The sequence below is a fragment of the Schistocerca cancellata genome, chromosome 4, assembly GCF_023864275.1.
Source record: "Schistocerca cancellata isolate TAMUIC-IGC-003103 chromosome 4, iqSchCanc2.1, whole genome shotgun sequence".
Classification (NCBI taxonomy): Eukaryota; Metazoa; Arthropoda; class Insecta; order Orthoptera; family Acrididae; genus Schistocerca; species Schistocerca cancellata.
The window spans coordinates 43,171,842-43,191,682 of NC_064629.1; the positions used below are offsets into that span (position 1 = coordinate 43,171,842).

Here is a 19,841-nt window from a genome sequence, read left to right on the forward strand (position 1 = left end):
AAGGAAGTGTTATAAGCCCTCTATTGTTCGTGATCTATATTAACAACATAGGAGACAATCTGAGTAGACCTCTTGATTGTTTGCGGATGATGCTGTCATTTACCAAAGTCATCACATGACCAAAACGAATTGCAAAAGAAAATTTAGAAAAGATATCTGAATGGCACGAAAAATGGCAATTGACCCTGAATAAACAAAAGTGTGAAATTATTCACATGAGTACCAATCATTGGCAGACCACTTAGAAGGTGCAGCAGGTCTACTAGAGAGACTGCTTACACCACGCTTGTGCACCCTATTCTGAAGTATTGCTGTGCAGTGAGGGATCCACATCAGGTGGGACTGACGGATGACATCAAAAATGTTCAAAGAAGCATAGCTCATTTTGTATTATTGCAAAATAGGGGAGATACTGCCACAGGCATGATACGTGAATGGGAGTGGCAATCCTTGAATCAAAGGAGTTTTCCATTGCAATGGGATCTTCTCATGAAATTTCAATCACCAGTTTTCTCCTCCAGTTGCAAAAACATTGTTGGCACCCACCTACCTAGGGAGAAATGATCATCACAATAAAATACAAGATATCAGGGCTTGCACAGGAAAATTTAAGTGCTCGTTTTCCCGGGTGCCGTTAGAGAGTGGAACAGTGGAGACAGCTTGAAGGTGGTTCAAACCTCTGCCAGGCACTTTATTGTGAATAACAGAGCAATCGTGCAGATGTAGCTGTGAAAATTCACAAGGTTTCATGAAATGGACAACCCAAGTACAGCTTCATTTGAAATTTGTGATATTTTACTGTGGAGCAACTTCGTGTGCTTTAACATACTTCGTGCACTCGCGGGTAAGCACTTCTGTCACTACACCATGAGATAATCATTCTTCACAAATTCTAAAGTATGATAGTGGCCACATTTTGGCACAGAATTTTTTTCGCCCCCTGGGACAAGCTAAAAGTTATTCCATTTGCTGTCTCTGTTTCATGTGTCTATTGTCAATCTGGTATCGCTGACCTGCAGCGCGGTATGACATTTTTTCAACCAGAGAAATCGCTTCTCTTTTGAACTTTATGGTGTGGTGAACATGCTTCATCATTGTATATTTAACCTGGTGCTTTACAGGAGTACTAAAATAGACTGAAACAAATGGTGAAATCTGAATATACCAGCTGCAAATGTTGTAGCAGGTGCTATTATTGGCCTAGGGGCAGTGGAAGAAACACAGATGAAGTTGGGTGGCAGGAAGGGGGAATTTGGTGCAGCAGAAAAGTTTCACCTATTGCTTGCAATGTGGATAACATGATTCGTATCAATCATCTGCTGCGGTAGAAATCTCACAGAAGTAACAAGGTTTCATAAAAGCTCATTTATAAGAATGCTTATGTTCAAATGTGGAACTTATTTGTATTCATGAATATGAAATGAAATAAAGCAAATGAAAAACTTATTCTTGTGACATTGTGAATATTGAGAAATGGGTCAATACACATCTACGGAGACAGCTTACGAACAGAGCTGGAGCTGTCAAAATGTAAAACTGTACTTACCAGGCTTGCCAGCTTCTGCAGGGTCCTTAAAAGTGTCTGATTTGATGGAGTCTGTGTCAAGTGTGTTTACTTTTATTGGTATGACTATTTGAAAAACTGCTAAATTCAAAGATGAGCTATATTAAATTGGAATTTCCCCATGACGAAAAATAATTAACTTTCATTTAACACTCAGTTCCCAAAACTCTAACTCAAGGGCTTCTATGGCAAAATAGCTATCGTATTTACTTGATTATAAGATGGTTTTTCTCAAAGTCATCCTTCGAAAACTAAGAGATTGTCTTATATTAGCATATGAAACTATTTCTGCTGAGGTCATCATGTTTACATTGTTAACATTGTTTAATAGATAGATACAGGCATCGTCTTACATTTACTGGTAGGGCTTGGACTTAGTGATGTCATAGGCAGATTTATTCTGAAGAATTCAAAAGGGTGAGTAGGGCAAATGATACTCATGCTCAAACAGGTTCGATTATCTCGATACACTGAAGAGTTTGACACGATATCGACCTTGCTCGAACAGTCACGTGACATTTGATTTACACAGTGCTGCTGAAAGGGATGCATGGGAAACTGTGAACTAGCCACCACAAGAATTTAATGCTGTTATCTTACAAACTCTTCTTATATACAAATAAGCATGAAATAAAAGTTCTCACAGCGTTCAAACATTTATGGGGCTTGTTAAGCAAAGTTAGCATTGAAAGACGAAAATGTTGCCCTTCAAGAAATGTTACTTAAATCTGAGCGCAATTCAGTATTTGGTTTCATTATGACATACTGTAATGTTTTACCAGGTGGGTTTGCAAATGAGAAATTTGTTCATTGTTCACATATTAGAATAGCAGGTAAAAACATTACCACCTCTTAATCAGGTTTAGAACAAGATAGTGACATTCAGGTGAAACAAGAAAGAAAACTAACATAGAATTAAATGTCTAACAAACAACAGATATCAAATTGATGATAATTGTTATCACGAGACTAAAAGGAAGACACATTTTGGAGGTAGTACCATCAGACATAACTAGAACGTGGTGCAAGCAGAAGTTTGAGAATTTAACTGAATTGCGATTGCAGTCTTCTAGTTATCTATTAGTTGATGGTGCTGCATACGACCTTACCCTAGAAGATATTGCAGTTTGTTTTTCACATCTGCTCAGCACAGTATTACAGAAGGGCAGGAGGGAAAACAGCGATACTGGCTTGGCTGAGAATAGGATGGGTACAAGGAGGGGAGTAGTGAACGGACAACAAATTAAGTCATGCATAACTAGAACGTGGTGCAAGCAGAAGTTTGAGAATTTAACTGAATTGCGATTGCAGTCTTCTAGTTATCTATTAGTTGATGGTGCTGCATACGACCTTACCCTAGAAGATATTGCAGTTTGTTTTTCACATCTGCTCAGCACAGTATTACAGAAGGGCAGGAGGGAAAACAGCGATACTGGCTTGGCTGAGAATAGGATGGGTACAAGGAGGGGAGTAGTGAACGGACAACAAATTAAGTCATGCTGCTAACCATGGGAACCTATACCACTGCAGTTTGCCTGAATCCTCGTCAGTTGACTTTAAAACTGGACAGACACGTAAGTGTTATACATTTCTGCAGGAGAGGGAAGGTCTCTGGATGGTAAAGGAAATAAATTGTAATTCTTCAGGACAATGCATTTGCCTACAAAAATAATTTACAGTTTGGAAACTGAGTTATTTGAGATCTGAATTTGTGGAGTACCTACTATATTTGACATTCCAAAACCCACACCAGTCATTATCTAAATATAATGTGGTTGGAATTTTTTTGAATCCAATGAAGAGCTTACAACAGTATGTAGCTTGGTAGTTAGCAGATCTTCCAGAATGTAAGTTAAGGGATGGAATCTCCTCACTTTACAGTGTGTTGTGACCTCATTGTGAGGCTGAGGATTTTTCCTTGCCATTGACATTCCAACAGTTGCCATATGCCCATCTTAAGTATTGTGCAAGCTACATTCTTCAGCTGTAGTGATCATTTTTCACAAATAGTGGTTTGCATCCCAATAATTGCTTGTTTGCAAATAATCCTGTGCTGAATTATCTATGCATTATTCAGTAGTTGCCTGAAAATTGTTTTCGATTAAATTTTCGTGTAATGATATTGCCTTGATTACTTTACTCAGCTTTATTTTCAGTAATGATAAAGTGCTGAAATATCTTCATGGCATTTTAGTATTTATTGTTGTACTGCAGCTAACATGATAGTTATATTTTGTGTGTGTTTCTTATCATTCTTTTCAGGAGGAAATTTCAGACAGAGAGGCAAAGATTTCAGCTTTACAAATGGAGATTGAAAATATAGAAAAGACAGAGTTTGAAAGAAGAGCAGAAGCACAAGAAATTGAAGGTGATATTGATGTCAAACAGAGAACTATAGCAGAATATAAAGGCAAATTTCCTGGAATGAAAAAGACAGTAAGTTGGTATTTAGGTTTACATTTTTGGTATGTTGCTTAATAATTGGAAAAGTTACTTCTATTAGTAGTCTCATTCCCTCATATCTTTAGGGAAAAAATTGTTCTTCATTATTGAATTACAGTTGGGCGATTAATTTTTTTAATATTATTATTATTATTATTTTTTTTTTTTTTTTTTTTTTTTTTTTTTTTGCAATGTTGTATTCTGTTTCTGGCTTCAGTCAGTTTTGTCTGAATATTCAACTACTGACTGTCATTAGACAAGTATTTATTTATCTTGCTATGCAATGAATTAATATGAATTTCTTTGTAATCTGAACCAAGTAAGAACTAAATGTTAGAAAAACAATATGTGAAAATGAGCTAAATTAGTGAAAATAATTTTGGACACTTTTTTGTGTTTTATAAATGTCCAACACTGCATCTTGAAATATCCAGTTTGGCATAATGCTGCCGCGAAAGTCATATTTTCTGTCTACATTAATTAAAACAATAAATACCCTAGTTTCAATCATGTAGAAACTAAAACTCCTTTTTGAGCATTGCGTCAGCATAGTTTTTATTGTGATAAACAGATTCACTCCAAAATTACTTCCTTGTAATGCTAATAATATGGGAAACCACATTATAAAAAACTTACCTTTATTCCAGGGAACAGATGCCTTACCCTCTTTTTTTTTTACTTTCATGAAATATTTTCATATGAGTCATAAACAAGGATTAAGATTTAACTGTACTTCATTTGATACTAAGTAATCGTTATAAAGTAAAAGGTATCTTCCATACAGAGTGAATCTTTCACTGCAGCTGTGAATTTATTGTTTATGCTGTACACCTAACTATTAGGTCATTAGCATTAAAAAACTGTACTTAGCTCTTGTTCATGAAAGAATCCACTATACTCGCCGTCAATTAGATTTTGTTTCTAAGGAATTATTTCAGCTTCATTTAATGATGATGTCTCTTGTTCATGAAAGAATCCACTATACTCGCCGTCAATTAGATTTTGTTTCTAAGGAATTATATCAGCTTCATTTAATGATGATGTCTAATGTTCCTCCATTTTCTTGGGATTGGGGGGATGGTGCCTCTTTGTCGCAGTCTGACTGGGAATTTCAATCTGTAACTGCTTGTCATTCGGCGAAGTTTGAACGTTTCCTTGGCTCAGTGTCTAATTCTAATTTTAATTATCGACGTTCTGTGATCAGTCTCACTGAGAAAACAATTGACGACTCAGCTTTGTCTGTGCTGGGGAAAGGTTTGAACTTCACACCGACACCTAAGAGTTTGCCAGTCGATTTTATTAGTTCTGTTGAACAGGCTGTTTATAAACTACCTTCCAAGGCTGCGGAAGAGGTTAGGAGGGAAGCTTGTTGTGTGTTGACTGGGGCCCATCCACGTAAGTGTAACTTTACAGCAGCTGATGTGGCTGCTTTATGTTCACTCAGAATGGACCCTGATATTGTTATTTTACCTGTGGCCAAGGGTAATACCACTGTTTTGTTGAACAAGCATGATTGCATTCAAAAGATGCAATGTCTACGTTCTGATTTTACGTATCACAGAATCAGTGCTGACCCTACTAAGAGTGTTGAGAGAGAGAGAGAGAGAGAGAGAGAGAGAGAGAGAGAGACAAATAACCTCCTGAAGAAAAGTTCTTTGTCACGGGAGACTATAAAGAGTCTTAATTCTTACTGTGCTGTACCACTTGGATTATATGGCCTCCCTAAGGTCCATAAAGAGGCTGTCCCGTTGAGGCCTATTGTTCCTAATATTGGTGCTCCGACATATTGTGCAGCCAAACGTCTTGATAGTGTGTTGAGCCCACTACTAGGTAGCTGTGAACACCACATTAAGAACTCTGCAGATTTCTTACGTCGATTGCAGGGATTGCTCTGATATTTTAGTCAGTTTTGATGTGGTTTCTCTTTTCACTCGCGTCCTCTCTCTGATTCGTTACAGCTAATTCAGATTAAGTTTGGTATCGAGTTAACAAATTTGTTTGGACATGTGCTGACTTCCACTTACTTTTTATTCAATGGTCAGTACTACGAACAGACTGATGGAGTTGCAATGTGAAGCCCGTTTTCACCTATTGTGGCCAATTTGTTTATGGAGAACGTTGAGGAACGTGCATTGGAGTCAGCGACCTTGAAACCTGTGTGTTTTTTCAGATATGTAGAAGATACTTTTGTTGTTTGGCCTCACGGTAGTGAGAATTTAAATAGGTTTTTGGAACACTTGAATTCAATCCACCAGAATATTCAGTTCACTATGGAGGTGGAAAAGAATGGATGTCTTCCCTTCCTTGATGTGTTGGTCAAAAGGAAGACTGATGGTACGTTGCGACATTCTGTTTATAGGAAGCCCACTCACACTGACTTGTATCTGCGAGCTGATAGTTGTCACCATCCAGCTCAGCGTGATGGAGTACTTTGTACCTTCGTTCACAGGGCCCACGTTTTCTCAGACCCTGAAAGTTTGGCAGCTGAGCTATCACATCTGTCACCTTTCGTCAGAATGGCTATAGTGAGAGGCAGATCAAATGTGTGTTGCACTATCAGCCATCTGTGCAACGGGTGAGTGACGATAGTAACGAAGTGGCACCTAAGTCTACGGCCTTTTTGCCTTATGCAGGAAGCATTTCCATCAGGATAGGCCGTATTTTGCGGAAATATGATGCGAAATGTGTTTTTCGACCACCTTCTAAGATTAAGGCCCTATTGGTGTCCGTAAAAGATGATCTTGGTTTGCGTAAGGCTGGTGTTTATCATATTCCTTGCAGTTGTGGCATGTCTTATATTGGTCAGACAATCAGAACTGTGGAAGACCGGTTTATTGAACATAAGCGTCACACACGCTTAAAACAGCCGAGCAAATCCCCTATTGCAGAAAATTGCCTTGACACCGGTCATCCTATGGAATACAACAACATGGAGATTCTGGCTTGCACGTCCAGCTATTGGGATAGTATTATTAAGGGAGCAGTTGAAATCAAACTATCAAGCAACCTTATTAACAGAGATGGTGGATTTTGTTTAAATGCTGCTTGGAATCCAGCTCTGTCTCTCATCAAAAAACAGAGGGACAGAATTAGTGCTGCCTCACCTGTTGATTAACAGTCACCAATGATATTTCCGAGGTTGGTTATCTTTGTTTGTGTTGACACTTGTTCTGTGTTCGGTATCTTCCTTTTTTCTCCTCTGTGAACCGAGGTATTAAATTTCCTTGCACATTTCTTCCTCCCTGCATTTGTGCCTTGAGAATGGCAGGATGTGCTCCTGTCGAAATATCGGCAGTGGTGGACGACGTCATCCAGCAGCAAAGCTGTAAGTTACTTGAACATTCAATTCGCCGGGAAAAGTTAAGGTCTCTCACATATGTATACCGCTCACTCATATTGCATTAACTCTTATATGCTGTAATGTCCATTGGCATGCTGTTTTGACAAACTGCATTTACAGTGTCAGAAAATATGGAAAGTGTTTTTATACATTTCCTTTGTTATTTTCAGATGAAGTCCTTAAAAATGAACCCAATTCCTGGTGAAACAGTAAACCTTCAGCTTCCTACTTTGACAGATGAGCAAATTGACCAACTCGATGTAAGCCAACTGCAGTATAAGCTTGCTGTATTGGAAGGTACACTACCACAAGAGAAACCAGATTTTGCAATATTAGAGGAGTACATGGCAAAGGTGAGGATAAGTTGTGTTGAATAGTGTGTGTTTGTACATAACCATTGCTCAGAAGCGGTATTCATGCCCTTTCGTTAAATAGTTAAGATTTTTCAGCTTATATGCTCAGTTGTGTGATGACTGAACAAATGTTAACACTGTTGCAATGAAATTAACTGTCTAGGAGAGGCTGTTCCTGGAACGTTTTGCAGAGCTTGATGAGGTTAGGCTATTACAAGAAAAAGCTCTTTTTCTCTATGATGAAGCAAGAAAACAACGCATTCTGGAATTTATGACTGGATACACTATCATAACCAGGAAACTGAAGGAACTTTATCAGATGATAACCCTTGGTGGGGATGCTGAATTTGAACTTGTTGATTCAATGGATCCCTTCACAGAAGGAATAGTTTTCAGGTAACATTTGTGGTACAGGGTTTCTTAAACTGCTTGTATGTTAAGCACTTTGTACTTCTAACAATATACTTTTCTAATGGGATTATGTTTTACATGTCAGATATGGTGTAGCAGCTGCAGATAAATTTATTGCTTTTTATACTTCCATAAATAAAAAGTTACTGCCTTTTGTATAACAGTAATCGTGCATTTGTAAATGGTCAATCTTATTAAATATTCTGCTGTGCTGTTGGTGACTGAATGTCCCAACTATACCTGGAGTTGTTACCATTATTCCTTTCATTATTTATATTCCACCAACATTTTCCATTACTCTAGTTGCTTCTATAATAAAAGTATTGCCAAGTGTACATGGTTCCCAAATAAACTGTGTTTAGGTTGTGAAATGGGGGCTATGTTATTTTCTGTTAAAATAATGAAGGGACCGCACACAATTGGACTTTTGTAATCTCTTTATATTTATGATACGTGAAGCTCACAACTCAAATTACACTGGCCAACAATTAAAATGCTTCGGGTTCACAAATAATTAATTTGTATATATTTCCATCTGCTGAATTAAAAACTCACGATAAAAATGACAAATTAGGTACTGCTTTGGAGATAATGACATTTCATTTTTATAGTCAACATTTTGAGTTTGGGGGAAATTTTGTTTTTCGAGTTGGCACATCTGTCCAATAACAAAACACAAATGCTCTTAAGCTGTTTGTAAGTCATAAACATAGATACTGTTGCTCTGACTGAGTTTCATATAGTTTCTGCGGAAACTGAAGCAGAATTTCTAGTTTTAGAGTACTTTTGTAGTGTAAAATTCATAAAAATGCCACAAAAATGTGTAAATAAGATGAATTTATGTTACATTCTTGGTGAAATAACATTTTCCTCACAGAAACACAATCAGATGCCTCTTGTGAAAACTGCCTATCAGCATTATTTCAGTATGAAAGTAGGGCACCAGGATAAGTCTTGGGTTCCACATATATGTTGCAACGCATGTTCAGTTAGACTGTGAGAATGGCTGAAAAATAAGAAATGATCTATGGCTTTTGCTGTGCCTGTGGTTTGGTTTGAGCCTACAAACCATACAGATGACTGCTTCTTCTGTTTGACTCCACCTATAAAGGCAGGATTGTCTATGAAGAAAAGAACTGTTCAGTACCAGAGTCTTTGATCTGCTGATTGACCTGTTCTCCATTTGGGTAGTTTACCAGTTTCTACTCCACCTGAAAATAGTGTGCTTGAAGTAGGAAATAAAGACAGTGTGTAACAATGAGAAGAAGAACTAGAACCAAGCAAGCCTTCCACATCCGGTGACCCTGATTTTGAGGGAAATGATGATAAAACACACAGACTGAGTCAAGTGGAATTGAGTGATCTCATTAGAGACCCTGAGCTGTCAAAGGAGTAGGTAGAAATTCTTGGGTCTCACCTACAGCAATCGAATTTTCTTGAACGTTATGTCACAGTCTCACAGTACAGAAAAGTCACATGGAACTGCTTCCCTTTTTGGAGAAGAAAAACAATCTTACTTGATGTGATATTAATGGCTTGATGAAATCTCTGAACTTGAACCAAGATCCAACTGAATGGGGCTTATTCATAGACTCCTTCAAGCTTAGTTTGAAAGCTATGTTACTTCACAGTGGCAGCCATCTTTCTTCTATTCCTGTTGGTCATACAGTTCACATGAAGGAAACATGTGCAAATATGACAGCGCTCCAAGCCTAAATCAAAATCGTGAACACAAGTGGAAAATCTGTGGCGACGTAAAAGTCATTGCCATACTTTAGGAATGCAACTGGGGTACACAAAACATTGCCGCCGCTTATGTATGTGGGGCAGTAGGGATAGGAAATCGCATTATGTTAAAGCAGACTAGCGTGCGAGAAATCTTAATCCTAGTGAGAAAAATTTCATACCCAAGCCTCCCATGGACTAAATAGATGTTATTCTTCCACCCCTGCATATCAAGCTGGGTTGGATGAGAAATTTTGTCAAGGATTACGAGCCAAGGACAGGCATTTAAGAACATAAGAGAAATTTCTGAAATTAAGTGATACAAAAGCTAAAGGAAGGTATTTTCATTGAGCCCCAAGTTCGAGAACCTATAAAGGATCCTGTATTTGACCACGTTTTGGAGGGGAAAGAAAAGGAAACTTGGGAAGCCTTAAAGGGAGTTGTTCGTGGATTTTTTGGGAAGCAGCATGATTCTGTGTTAGTGTGCCGGGCTGTCATGTGGGTGCTGGGTTCAATTTCTGACAGATTCATATTGTTAATGAAAGTGCATGTTCTATGAGCAGTTCCGTGAAGTGTAAACTACACGAAGATGGGGGAAAATAATAGGTGGCTCGAGTCTTGTTCCATTCTTCTTCTGTTTTCCATTCAGTTCTAGTACCTACTTCAATTGAATATAAAAATCATGAAATAGATGCTAATTAATGCTCCTGCCATTTTTATAAAAATGGCTGTCTTCTTACTTCTTATTACATATTGAAAACGAAAGTTGTTTCCATTGCAAATATAAATTCTTAATTACTGATCTTTTATAGATGATCTTTAAATAAAGAAATCTCAAATTAACTTTTTTCCATCTTTATGTGTTTTACACTTAACAGAAATAGTTACAGACGTTCAAAAATTTGAATCCATTGGGAGTTGAACCCAAGTCACGGCTCTTCCCTCCCCCCGTCCCCCCTCCCCCTCTTTTCGTTGGAGGCAAGTGCACTATCACCGAGCCAATTTCTTTATTGAAAGAAAAAGACCTTAGTTCAGCATATTACAGATGATTGGACAACTGCAAAGACATTTTCTCAAAAAAAATTTTAGAGTTCTGCGAACTGGTGTGGGGGATTGATATTAAGTTCTCAACTTCACGTACCATAAATATAAAAAAATAAAAACAAAATCAGTTGCTGTGTGACGTAATAGTACCAGGTGTTACTATTTTAACAAATTTCCCTCTATGTGTTACTGTCCACAGAAGACTTCATTTAACAGTGCAAAGCTGGATATTAAAGTACACAGTTTTGTTCACTTTAGAATGCCAATACAATACAACCCTGCTTTTACTTTCCAGGAATTGTTTTCCTGCTGTTCACAACTTTAATACTTTTGTCAAATTTCCTATGTTCACAATGTTAATTTACACCTGTTTTGCATTAACATATTTTTAACTTTTACGTTATTTATGCTTCATGAGACATTTGTGGGGGAAAAACATAAAATGACACTGACATGATGTTGACTTTTAAGTTACACTGTTAACTTTCTTTAGTGCTGGGTGCAGAATTAGAATTGATAAGTCAAAACAGTTTGTGACACTACTGCTTTATCTTCTGCTGCTGCCAAGCTCTACTTGGCTTGGTGGCTGACAGGAGTAACTGTTTCAATAGAAGCCTGAAGGTGGTGTGCCTTCAGTCAAACATTCATTTGTCTTGTCACTGCCAAACTCAGCTTTCAGTACTATGTGCTATACAAAATAGTAGTATATCGACATCATAATAGTCATATTGTTTCAGTGATAACTTCACCTTGTGTTGATCCTATGCAGAGGACATCCACTTCACAGTATTTGTAACTAATTATATAGCTTTGTTCATCATTTGTATATGCAGTGAACACAGTGTCATCTACTAGCTAAAGTTGACTACATTGGATGTGCTAGCAAAGCTGGCACTACAGACCAGGGTGATGCGATATCAATTGATGCTGCTATTCCCATCAACTACTGTACTGAAAGAGTTAATTGTGTGTACCCTGTTGTGTTGTTCGTAGCCACGTGTAGGTGATAGAAGTATTATGTTATTAGCTGTTTCCTTCAGGTAGAAGATTAGTGTTTTGTCACAGTTTTAAGATATAAAATATTACAAATAGATATGAAGCCTTCTTGATAGGGGGGGGGGACAGTAAAAATTCTTGAAACAGTTAATCAGTTCAACATTGCAAGTCGACAGAGTTCAGGGATACTAGTGTCAGTGCTGAACACCATCAAAACAGAGACTGTGTTTTCGAAAATGAAAGTAAGTTTGCCAATTTAAAAAGATGAAATTGCTCGTCACTCTAAATAACGCGATGATCGAAGAAATTACAAAGAACCAGTTTCAGGCAGAACGCACTTCAGTCATCCCTGTGAACAGCACAATATTAAAAAAGGCATTGAAGTTCATCAATATGCTTCGAACAGAGGACTTCTCCACATTTTACGAGTGGATAGGTTCAAGAAACAATGTAATGTAGTGTACAAAACTGTATGTGATAAGGATACAGTGTAAACATAAAATCTGTTATTGAATGGTGGAGTGGTAGATTACAAAACTTCTAAAGCAGTTTAAATGGAAGGACATTTTCAACATAGAAGAAACTAGTTTCCTTTTAAGCATCCTTCCAAATGAAACACTTCATCTTTATAGGTGAAAATTGCCATGGAGAGAAACAAAGTAAAGTTTGCCTTACAGTAAAACTAGGTACAAATGCTGACAACTCTGAAAAAATTACTGTTTTTGACTGCTGAATAAAAAGCACATTGTCATAAAAATGTAAAAACATTGCCTACGAACAACAGTGTAAAAAAAGTGTGGATGACGTGAGAATTATTTGAAAAGCAGATTTGTTTGCCTTGGTGCAAGAATAGGAGCAAATTGTCTTGTTGGTGGACTGTTGCCCTGCACATTCAAAAAATATAATGTGCAGTCAGTCTCACCAAACTGCGCAAGCAAAGTACAGCCCTTCAATTTGGGTATTATCCATGCTGCTTCCAGAACATACCACAAGAAAGCCGTTGAGCAGAAGCAATTAACTGTGGAGGCTGGGAAAGGCCCAGCCTTCCTTCAAATGTCAATTTTAGATGCTTTGAACTATATTGCCAGGATATAGACAGAGGTGAACGTGTCCATCTCAAACTACCTTCAGAAAGCTGGATTCATTCAAGCATACCAAGGAAATGAATCTGACATACCAGATCTGAGTAAGGGTGCTTCGTCACAGGATAAGCTGCAGTTGGAGCATTCAGTGAAAGATTTCGTACACATTGATGACAACATTATCACTGTTTGAAAGTTTGTGTTTTTTGTGTGTGTGTGTGTGTGTGTGTGTGTGTGTGTGTGTGTGTGTGTGTGTGTGTGTGTGTGTGTTTTGAAGATACAAAATTATTTGGCAATAGAATTGTTTTTCTTTTTAATGCTGTACATTGTTAAAACTGTTTAATGATCGACTACAGACAATGAAATTACACTGCTCCTTCCAAATGAACTAGTGAAGTTGGAGTATTTACACTAGTTCTCTCATAGTTCCCAGTGTTTGGTCTGTCAATTTCCACCTTCTGTTGTTACCCAGTTTCTAGTAGATGCTTAAATATTTTTGTTCTTACTTACTGCGTACTTCTTTTCCCAGTTTGCAGTACAATGTGTAAAAAGCTGCTAGTTGTCGACATTTGCAACTGAGTAGATTTTAGTGAGAATAAAACTCAACACACTACACAACAAATGTATTCAAAGTTTTGACAGTTATTTATCTTTATCATAGTGTTCGTCCACCACAGAAGTCATGGAAGAACATATCAAATTTATCAGGTGGTGAGAAGACACTGTCATCACTTGCACTGATATTTGCTCTGCACTTTTACAAACCTTCTCCATTGTTTGTTATGGATGAAATCGATGCAGCATTGGACTTCAAAAATGTGTCAATTGTGGGTAATTACATTAAGGTAAGCTTGCATTTGTTGTTATTAATCTATTGTGAAAACATATACCGTATGAAGAATATTGTAGATGATATATCGAAACAGATAGTTTCAATCATGAAAATTTTCATTCTTTCATCCATAATGCACTTAAAAAACGAAAAGAAGTTGAGCCCCTAGTTAATCCAGAAACACTTTCTTTTTCCTTGGTCAAGCATTTTGTCAACTATGGTTTTTTTTTTTTTTTTTAAACATGGTATTAACAGATGGATTTTATTTTCATTTACTTCTAGAATTGCATTTGCATAATGCAGATGTAATATGTTTTTGGAAACCAGCAGTGAGATGAGATGAGGTGGTTTTGAGGTAGACATGAAATACTGATGGCAATTAAAATATTAGAAGATGTAATGCACATTTATGCATTATCTATATCTGTTCCACAATGCAGGTGAAATGCTCTTAATGGTATGATAATGTATTGTGCGTGTTCAATGCATGCAGGAATAGATTATTTTGTTATCATTCAGTAGAGGCAAATTTGCTTACTATGTCATCAGAGTTTAGAAATATGCAAATGTTTCCATTAAAAATCTTCAGGCAATATATGCTTCGAATGTGTGTTGAGTAAAAATTTGTATTTCATTACAATGAACATTAAAACACACTATAATTTCTATGAGTTGAAAATATCAGGAATAGCTTTGGAATATACAATAATGATAGGTTTTGACAAATTATCTAAAACAGTCTTGCAGGAAATACCTTTTTATCATAGGAGTTGAAATAGGGCAGATATTTAGTACATAATGAAAGAGTAAATGTAGCTACTCATTAGTAAAGGTGCAGAGTCGTTGAAATTTATGTAAAAAATATGGAGAACTTGGTTAGGTTTTTGATGATCTCTTTCTCAGAGGTAGGTTTGTGTGCACGCGCGTGCGAGTCTGTTTCATTATATGAGCTATCACTGTGTGAGGTAGCGCAGTGGTTAGCACACTGGACTTGCATTTGGAAGGACAATGGTTCAAAATTGCATCCAGCGTAGGTTTTCTGAGATTTCCATAAATCACTTAAGGCAAATGCCTGGACAGTTCCTTTGAAAAGGCATGGCTCATTCCCTTCTCCATCCTTCCCTAATCCAAGTGTATGCTCAGTCTCCATTGACCTCGTAGTCAATGGGACATTAAACACTAATCTCCTCCAATGTGGTCTCACGGATAACTAGGCATGGGCAGTGGAAGGTCTGTGGCGGTGCCATCTGCTGCTCGACTCAACATAGGCAGTCACGAACGACCTCAATTTCCAAATCAATGCCAGGCCAGTAGACAAATCGCTGTGCAGTTACTTTCATGTGGGTTGTGCTCCAGTGGCCATGGTGTAGGAGAGCAAGTATGTGAACTCACAGGAATGGAGGAACAACAGTGACACTGGGGTTATCTGATTCGGTGCTAAGGAGAAGTGTGCCATTGGCAGCTGCCAGCCAGTGATGGAGGAGACAGGACACGTGCTCAACTATCGCACACAAGCTGGACCGCATGATGGAGTACAGGATTCTGACAGGTGGCCTGGGCTGTGCATTAGGTTGTTACCGGAAGTCAATTCATCATTTTCTGCAAACAGCCATTAATCTGATAACAGGAAACCTCATATTTGTCAAATACCTGGTCAGGTCCTGTGGGAATGTGCTGTAATGTTGCTGCATTTTATGCTGTGTTTCCAATCTGTAGTGACTCTTATACTGATATGCACTCACAAAGAAAGCACAGTGCTAGAGTCGTTGCGCAGTCGTGTCGGGAAGGTGTGAATGAGGGCCAAAAAGTGCCACAGGTGGCTTACTGTCTGTGACGAGATGGAATTTATGGCCACAGAGGAAGACTTGAAACTTTCAGACTGTGTGCACAATGGCCAGATTGTCCTGTTCAATTTGAGAATAATTGCATTGTTTGGTTGTCATCTTGTTGGCGCACACAATAGACTGTTCAAAACCGTCAGCATTTTTGCGAGCCAAAAGCTCTTCATCCGGTGTAAAAGTATTGAGGCGTGGCGGTTTGGTACAGGTGAAAGCTCTGTTGCAGTCCGCTGACTGAACGAAAGGAATATCCATTTTACACAAGTGTTCTGTATTGGAGAGAAATTTTGAATAACTGGAGTTCTTTCAAGTTGCATAGTGGAGATATGTTGACAATCTGTGCCACATGCTCTTCTATAGATTTGACTCTGCCCTTCGAAGAGTGTGGACCAGATATTTGATTTCTGTGCGAAAAAACTTTGACTTTTGCAAATTGTAAACTGCCTGTTGCAGTTCAGTGAACAGGATACAAAGGTTAGCGAGAGGTTCCTGCTCTGAGGAACCAGTGACAATGACGTCATCAAGGTAGTTTGCTGAGCATGGGATATCTTGTGTGAGCTTTTCTAAAAATCTGTGAAAAATGGGAGGTGTCCTCAAGGTGCATAAAGGCAGGCACATGCATCATTATAATGTGAAGGGGGTGTTATCAACCATAATTCATTTAGAGGCAGAATTGAAACAAAGCTACCAAGTAAACTTCAGAAAAAGGCACTGCCTTAGCTTCATGAGAATTTCGTTGGTGCATGGATTGCTGTAGCTATCAACTATCAATTGGTGTTAATGATGTACCTAAAATCCCTGCACAATTGAAGCGCCCCTGTAGGCTTATGTATAACCGCCAGAGGTGTAGCCCACTGCCTAGAATGACCTGGTTCAATGATAGCAAGGTTTTGGAACCTGTCTAATTTGTCCTTGGCATCTTGTTCTAGGCCAAGAACAAGGCCAAGCATGAAAACACTGGAATGCCCATAGGTTTAAGGGTGATGAGAAGCTCATCAGACACCGCACTGTAGATTGCCGAAAGTGTGGTTACCCTTGTGACGTGCTGATACGCAACGTTGGTCATGAACCGGCCACAAAATGGAATGGGGCGGCTCACCATAACCAAACGAATGATGATCTATTAAGGAAAAAGCGGGGCTACGTAGGTGTTGATATGTTTCAAGATTCAATAAACACACTGTGGCATTGGTATCGATCTGGAAATGGAATGGTTGGGGACATTTGTGCTCCTTTCTGTGCATTGGTGTAGCAGTACAGACTTGGCAAACTCAACAACTGCAACTGAGGATTAGCCGTGCGGATTGCTACAGCAAGCAGCTGTCAGGTGGCCTTGTTTGACAAGCCGTGCACCGTACCTGCGGATGTGGGCAGCAGCTATGGGCGTGCGCACGGAAACGGTCAGGTCAGAAGGGGAACCTGTGTCGAATGGGGTACCATCAGACAGTGAACAGCATGAACCCTATGAGCTTGATGAGGGTGCCTGTGAATGACGTTTTTGCAGCAGAAACGCACATACTGATGTGATGTCCACTGTGTCCTCGAACTGTTCTGTTGCTGACAAGACACGTCAAATGCTTGTGTTCAGAGCAGAACTTATGATGGCATCACATTTCGGAGTGTCTGCATAGGAATGGTTATGATAAGCAAAAATAAATTTATACTCCCAACTTAAACTGTGGAGGTTGGCCACCCAAGCCCAATAGGACTGGCCCAGTTTCTTTTGTCACTGGTGAAACTTCATATGGGCAGCAATGATGTGGGTTAGCTTAAGATATATGCACTTAGCAGCTGATACATTTCAGGAAATGTCACTGGGTCATTCAGTGGAGCAAGTTTTCAAAGCAAATGAAATGTTTTGGCCTCAATCCAAGACAAGAAGAAAGACTTTTGCAAAGACGGATCCTCTGGCAGAAACACTGTGAAATGTTGCTGCAAATGACACGCATAAGCTTACAAGTCTAACTTTGCTTCCTGCAACGATGGAAAAGCTGGAGCAGCACTTAAACTTGTGGAAGGGAGGTGTGTAGGTTTGTGGCTCTTTGTGAATTCCTAACCAACTGACAGAGCAAATCTATGTGCTGTTGTTGTCGAGTAAGCTGCTGCTGCTGTAACAACTGAACAAGTGCCGAATCCATCATACTCTAGGAATAGTGTACTATCTAAAAGTTTTTCTTCACGGCACCATCACGCAATTATACAATGACGGTGAGCTGAGCACTGGACTTACACAAGCATAAGAGAACATTAACTAAGAACACATGTCCAGGTTGAGTCCTACAGTAACAAGTAACTGCTCAAATCTGTGAATGAAACCTTCACTGTGGACAGCTTCACAAGAGTGTGGGACCACACTGGCAGTGTGCTCCTGGGAACACCCGTCCAGCAGTGGCACTGCCATCAGGTGAAGCAGGTCTCCCCATATTGCCTTCTTGCTGGTGGCAACTAATATGAATGTTGACATCATGGTGGTCGCAGATGTGGGCACACCACCACCAAAAGCTTCTCTGAATTGTATGGGAACAATAGGTAGGAAAAGATGTGGTATCACCATCTTGAAAATGTGCATATTAACTATTGTCCCCACCATACTCTCTGTTGTCACCTTAATACTTTCGTGTCTCTTGTCAAATGAATTAAATATGAAATAAAACTTGAAACTATAAACTAGATTTACAAGGCAACTGAAATACCTTTAGACATGGCACAAAAACATGAAGGTATGTGTAGTCTTTCTGAATGCCGGTCAACCCTCTTGCTTTCCAAAGAACTTATAATACCAGTGCTGCATTTCCTAGAATCCATTCTATTTACAGGGAATGAATGGATCTAACCAGATAAAACTATGTGCAGGAGGTACTGATAATAAAGATGCAAGAAAAGCTGTGTGACTTGATGTCACAGATGGAAAATTGAAAGTATTTTATGTTTGCTTGAAGCAAATGTTAGCTGTGAATAGTATTATATCAAAATTGTTTGAAAATATTTTGGGAAAAATTGAACGTGAATTCACATTGTTCTGAAATTTTAAATTAGAAATGTAGAGGCAGTATTAAAAAAATAGTTTTAACACTGATTCTTCTGAAAATGGGTCACTTAAACAGTTAAACCTCTTAGTCTCACCTGCATTTGGTAGAAACGATCAGTCTGTGCGTTTTCAATATACCTGCCCGTTTAAAAGGTTGAATTAAAAAAAAAAACTTATGTTAATTTTTCAAAGTTAACAATTGTTTCTGCATTGTATCCATTGTTCGTTGCTATTCCTTTCCTCTTTGCAAATAAAATTAGACATATTTTTCAGATAACAATAATTGCTGTAATATTGACCATAATTATATAGCTTGATACTGATATTGAAGATTGTTAATGGTTGTTTGTAGATATTGAAGATTGTTAATGGTTGTTTGTAGCAGCCTTTTCCTCCTTAAAATGTTGAATTTGTTCTTGCCATTCTTGGTATGAGCTGAAGGAGCTAAGCACAGTGAACAGTATCTTGTGTGGAGGTTATTAATTTTGAAGCATAAATAATTGTGTTAACTCTAATTTCCATTGAAAAGGATTAACTCTATATATTAGTAATTATTTAAATGAAGGTGCTATCAGAGTTACTGTTTGGTTTGTCAAATGGTTTCTAAAATTGTATGACAGAGTGAAATGCTGTCACCTGTCACTAAACCACCTAAAACATGTTGCAAAAGGTGGTTTACGCACAGTGACAAAAAGGTTCAGTATGTATATTAAATTCAGTAGTATTAAATATATTAAGTACTAGTTCATCCTTTCCCCCCAGTAAAGCATATGTATTCTTAAACATCATAAGTTGTAACATAAGAATGACACACATGCCAAAGTTGTGATTGTGGAATAAATGAATGTGGCAGCAGTGGAGACAATATAGTTTCCTGAAACTGTGGGGGTGGGGGGGGGGGGGGGGGGGGGTAAACAGAGAATAACATAAGAACACACAATGATCAACTTAAACGTTGTAGCCAGCTAACAAAGTGGTATGGACTCGGGATTAAATGCAGACTTCATAGTGAAAGGTGTGGAATAAGTTAGGTAATTGTTGGTATGACAACCTGTTAATGAACTACAATAATGTGAACTTATTTTTTCTTTGCACAGGTAGTGAAGTACATCTGGAGACGCAAGTTAATTAAAACGTTTTGAGTCTGTCTCAAAAGAAAGGTTTCCAATGAGAGTTCTTGCAATAT

The 19,841-nt window shown here is 38.3% G+C and overlaps 1 protein-coding gene across 1 annotated transcript in view; it reads left to right on the forward strand.

Moving 5' to 3' along the window:
- The window catches only part of LOC126183265 (structural maintenance of chromosomes protein 4-like), a 251,337-nt gene that overhangs the window by 228,839 nt on the left and 2,657 nt on the right, over nt 1–19,841 (forward strand). Inside the window, exons 17-20 of the mRNA XM_049925088.1 lie at nt 3,827–4,000; nt 7,517–7,699; nt 7,863–8,095; nt 13,619–13,802. Coding sequence (XP_049781045.1) covers nt 3,827–4,000; nt 7,517–7,699; nt 7,863–8,095; nt 13,619–13,802 — 774 coding nt within the window. The remainder of the gene's footprint in view (nt 1–3,826; nt 4,001–7,516; nt 7,700–7,862; nt 8,096–13,618; nt 13,803–19,841) is intronic.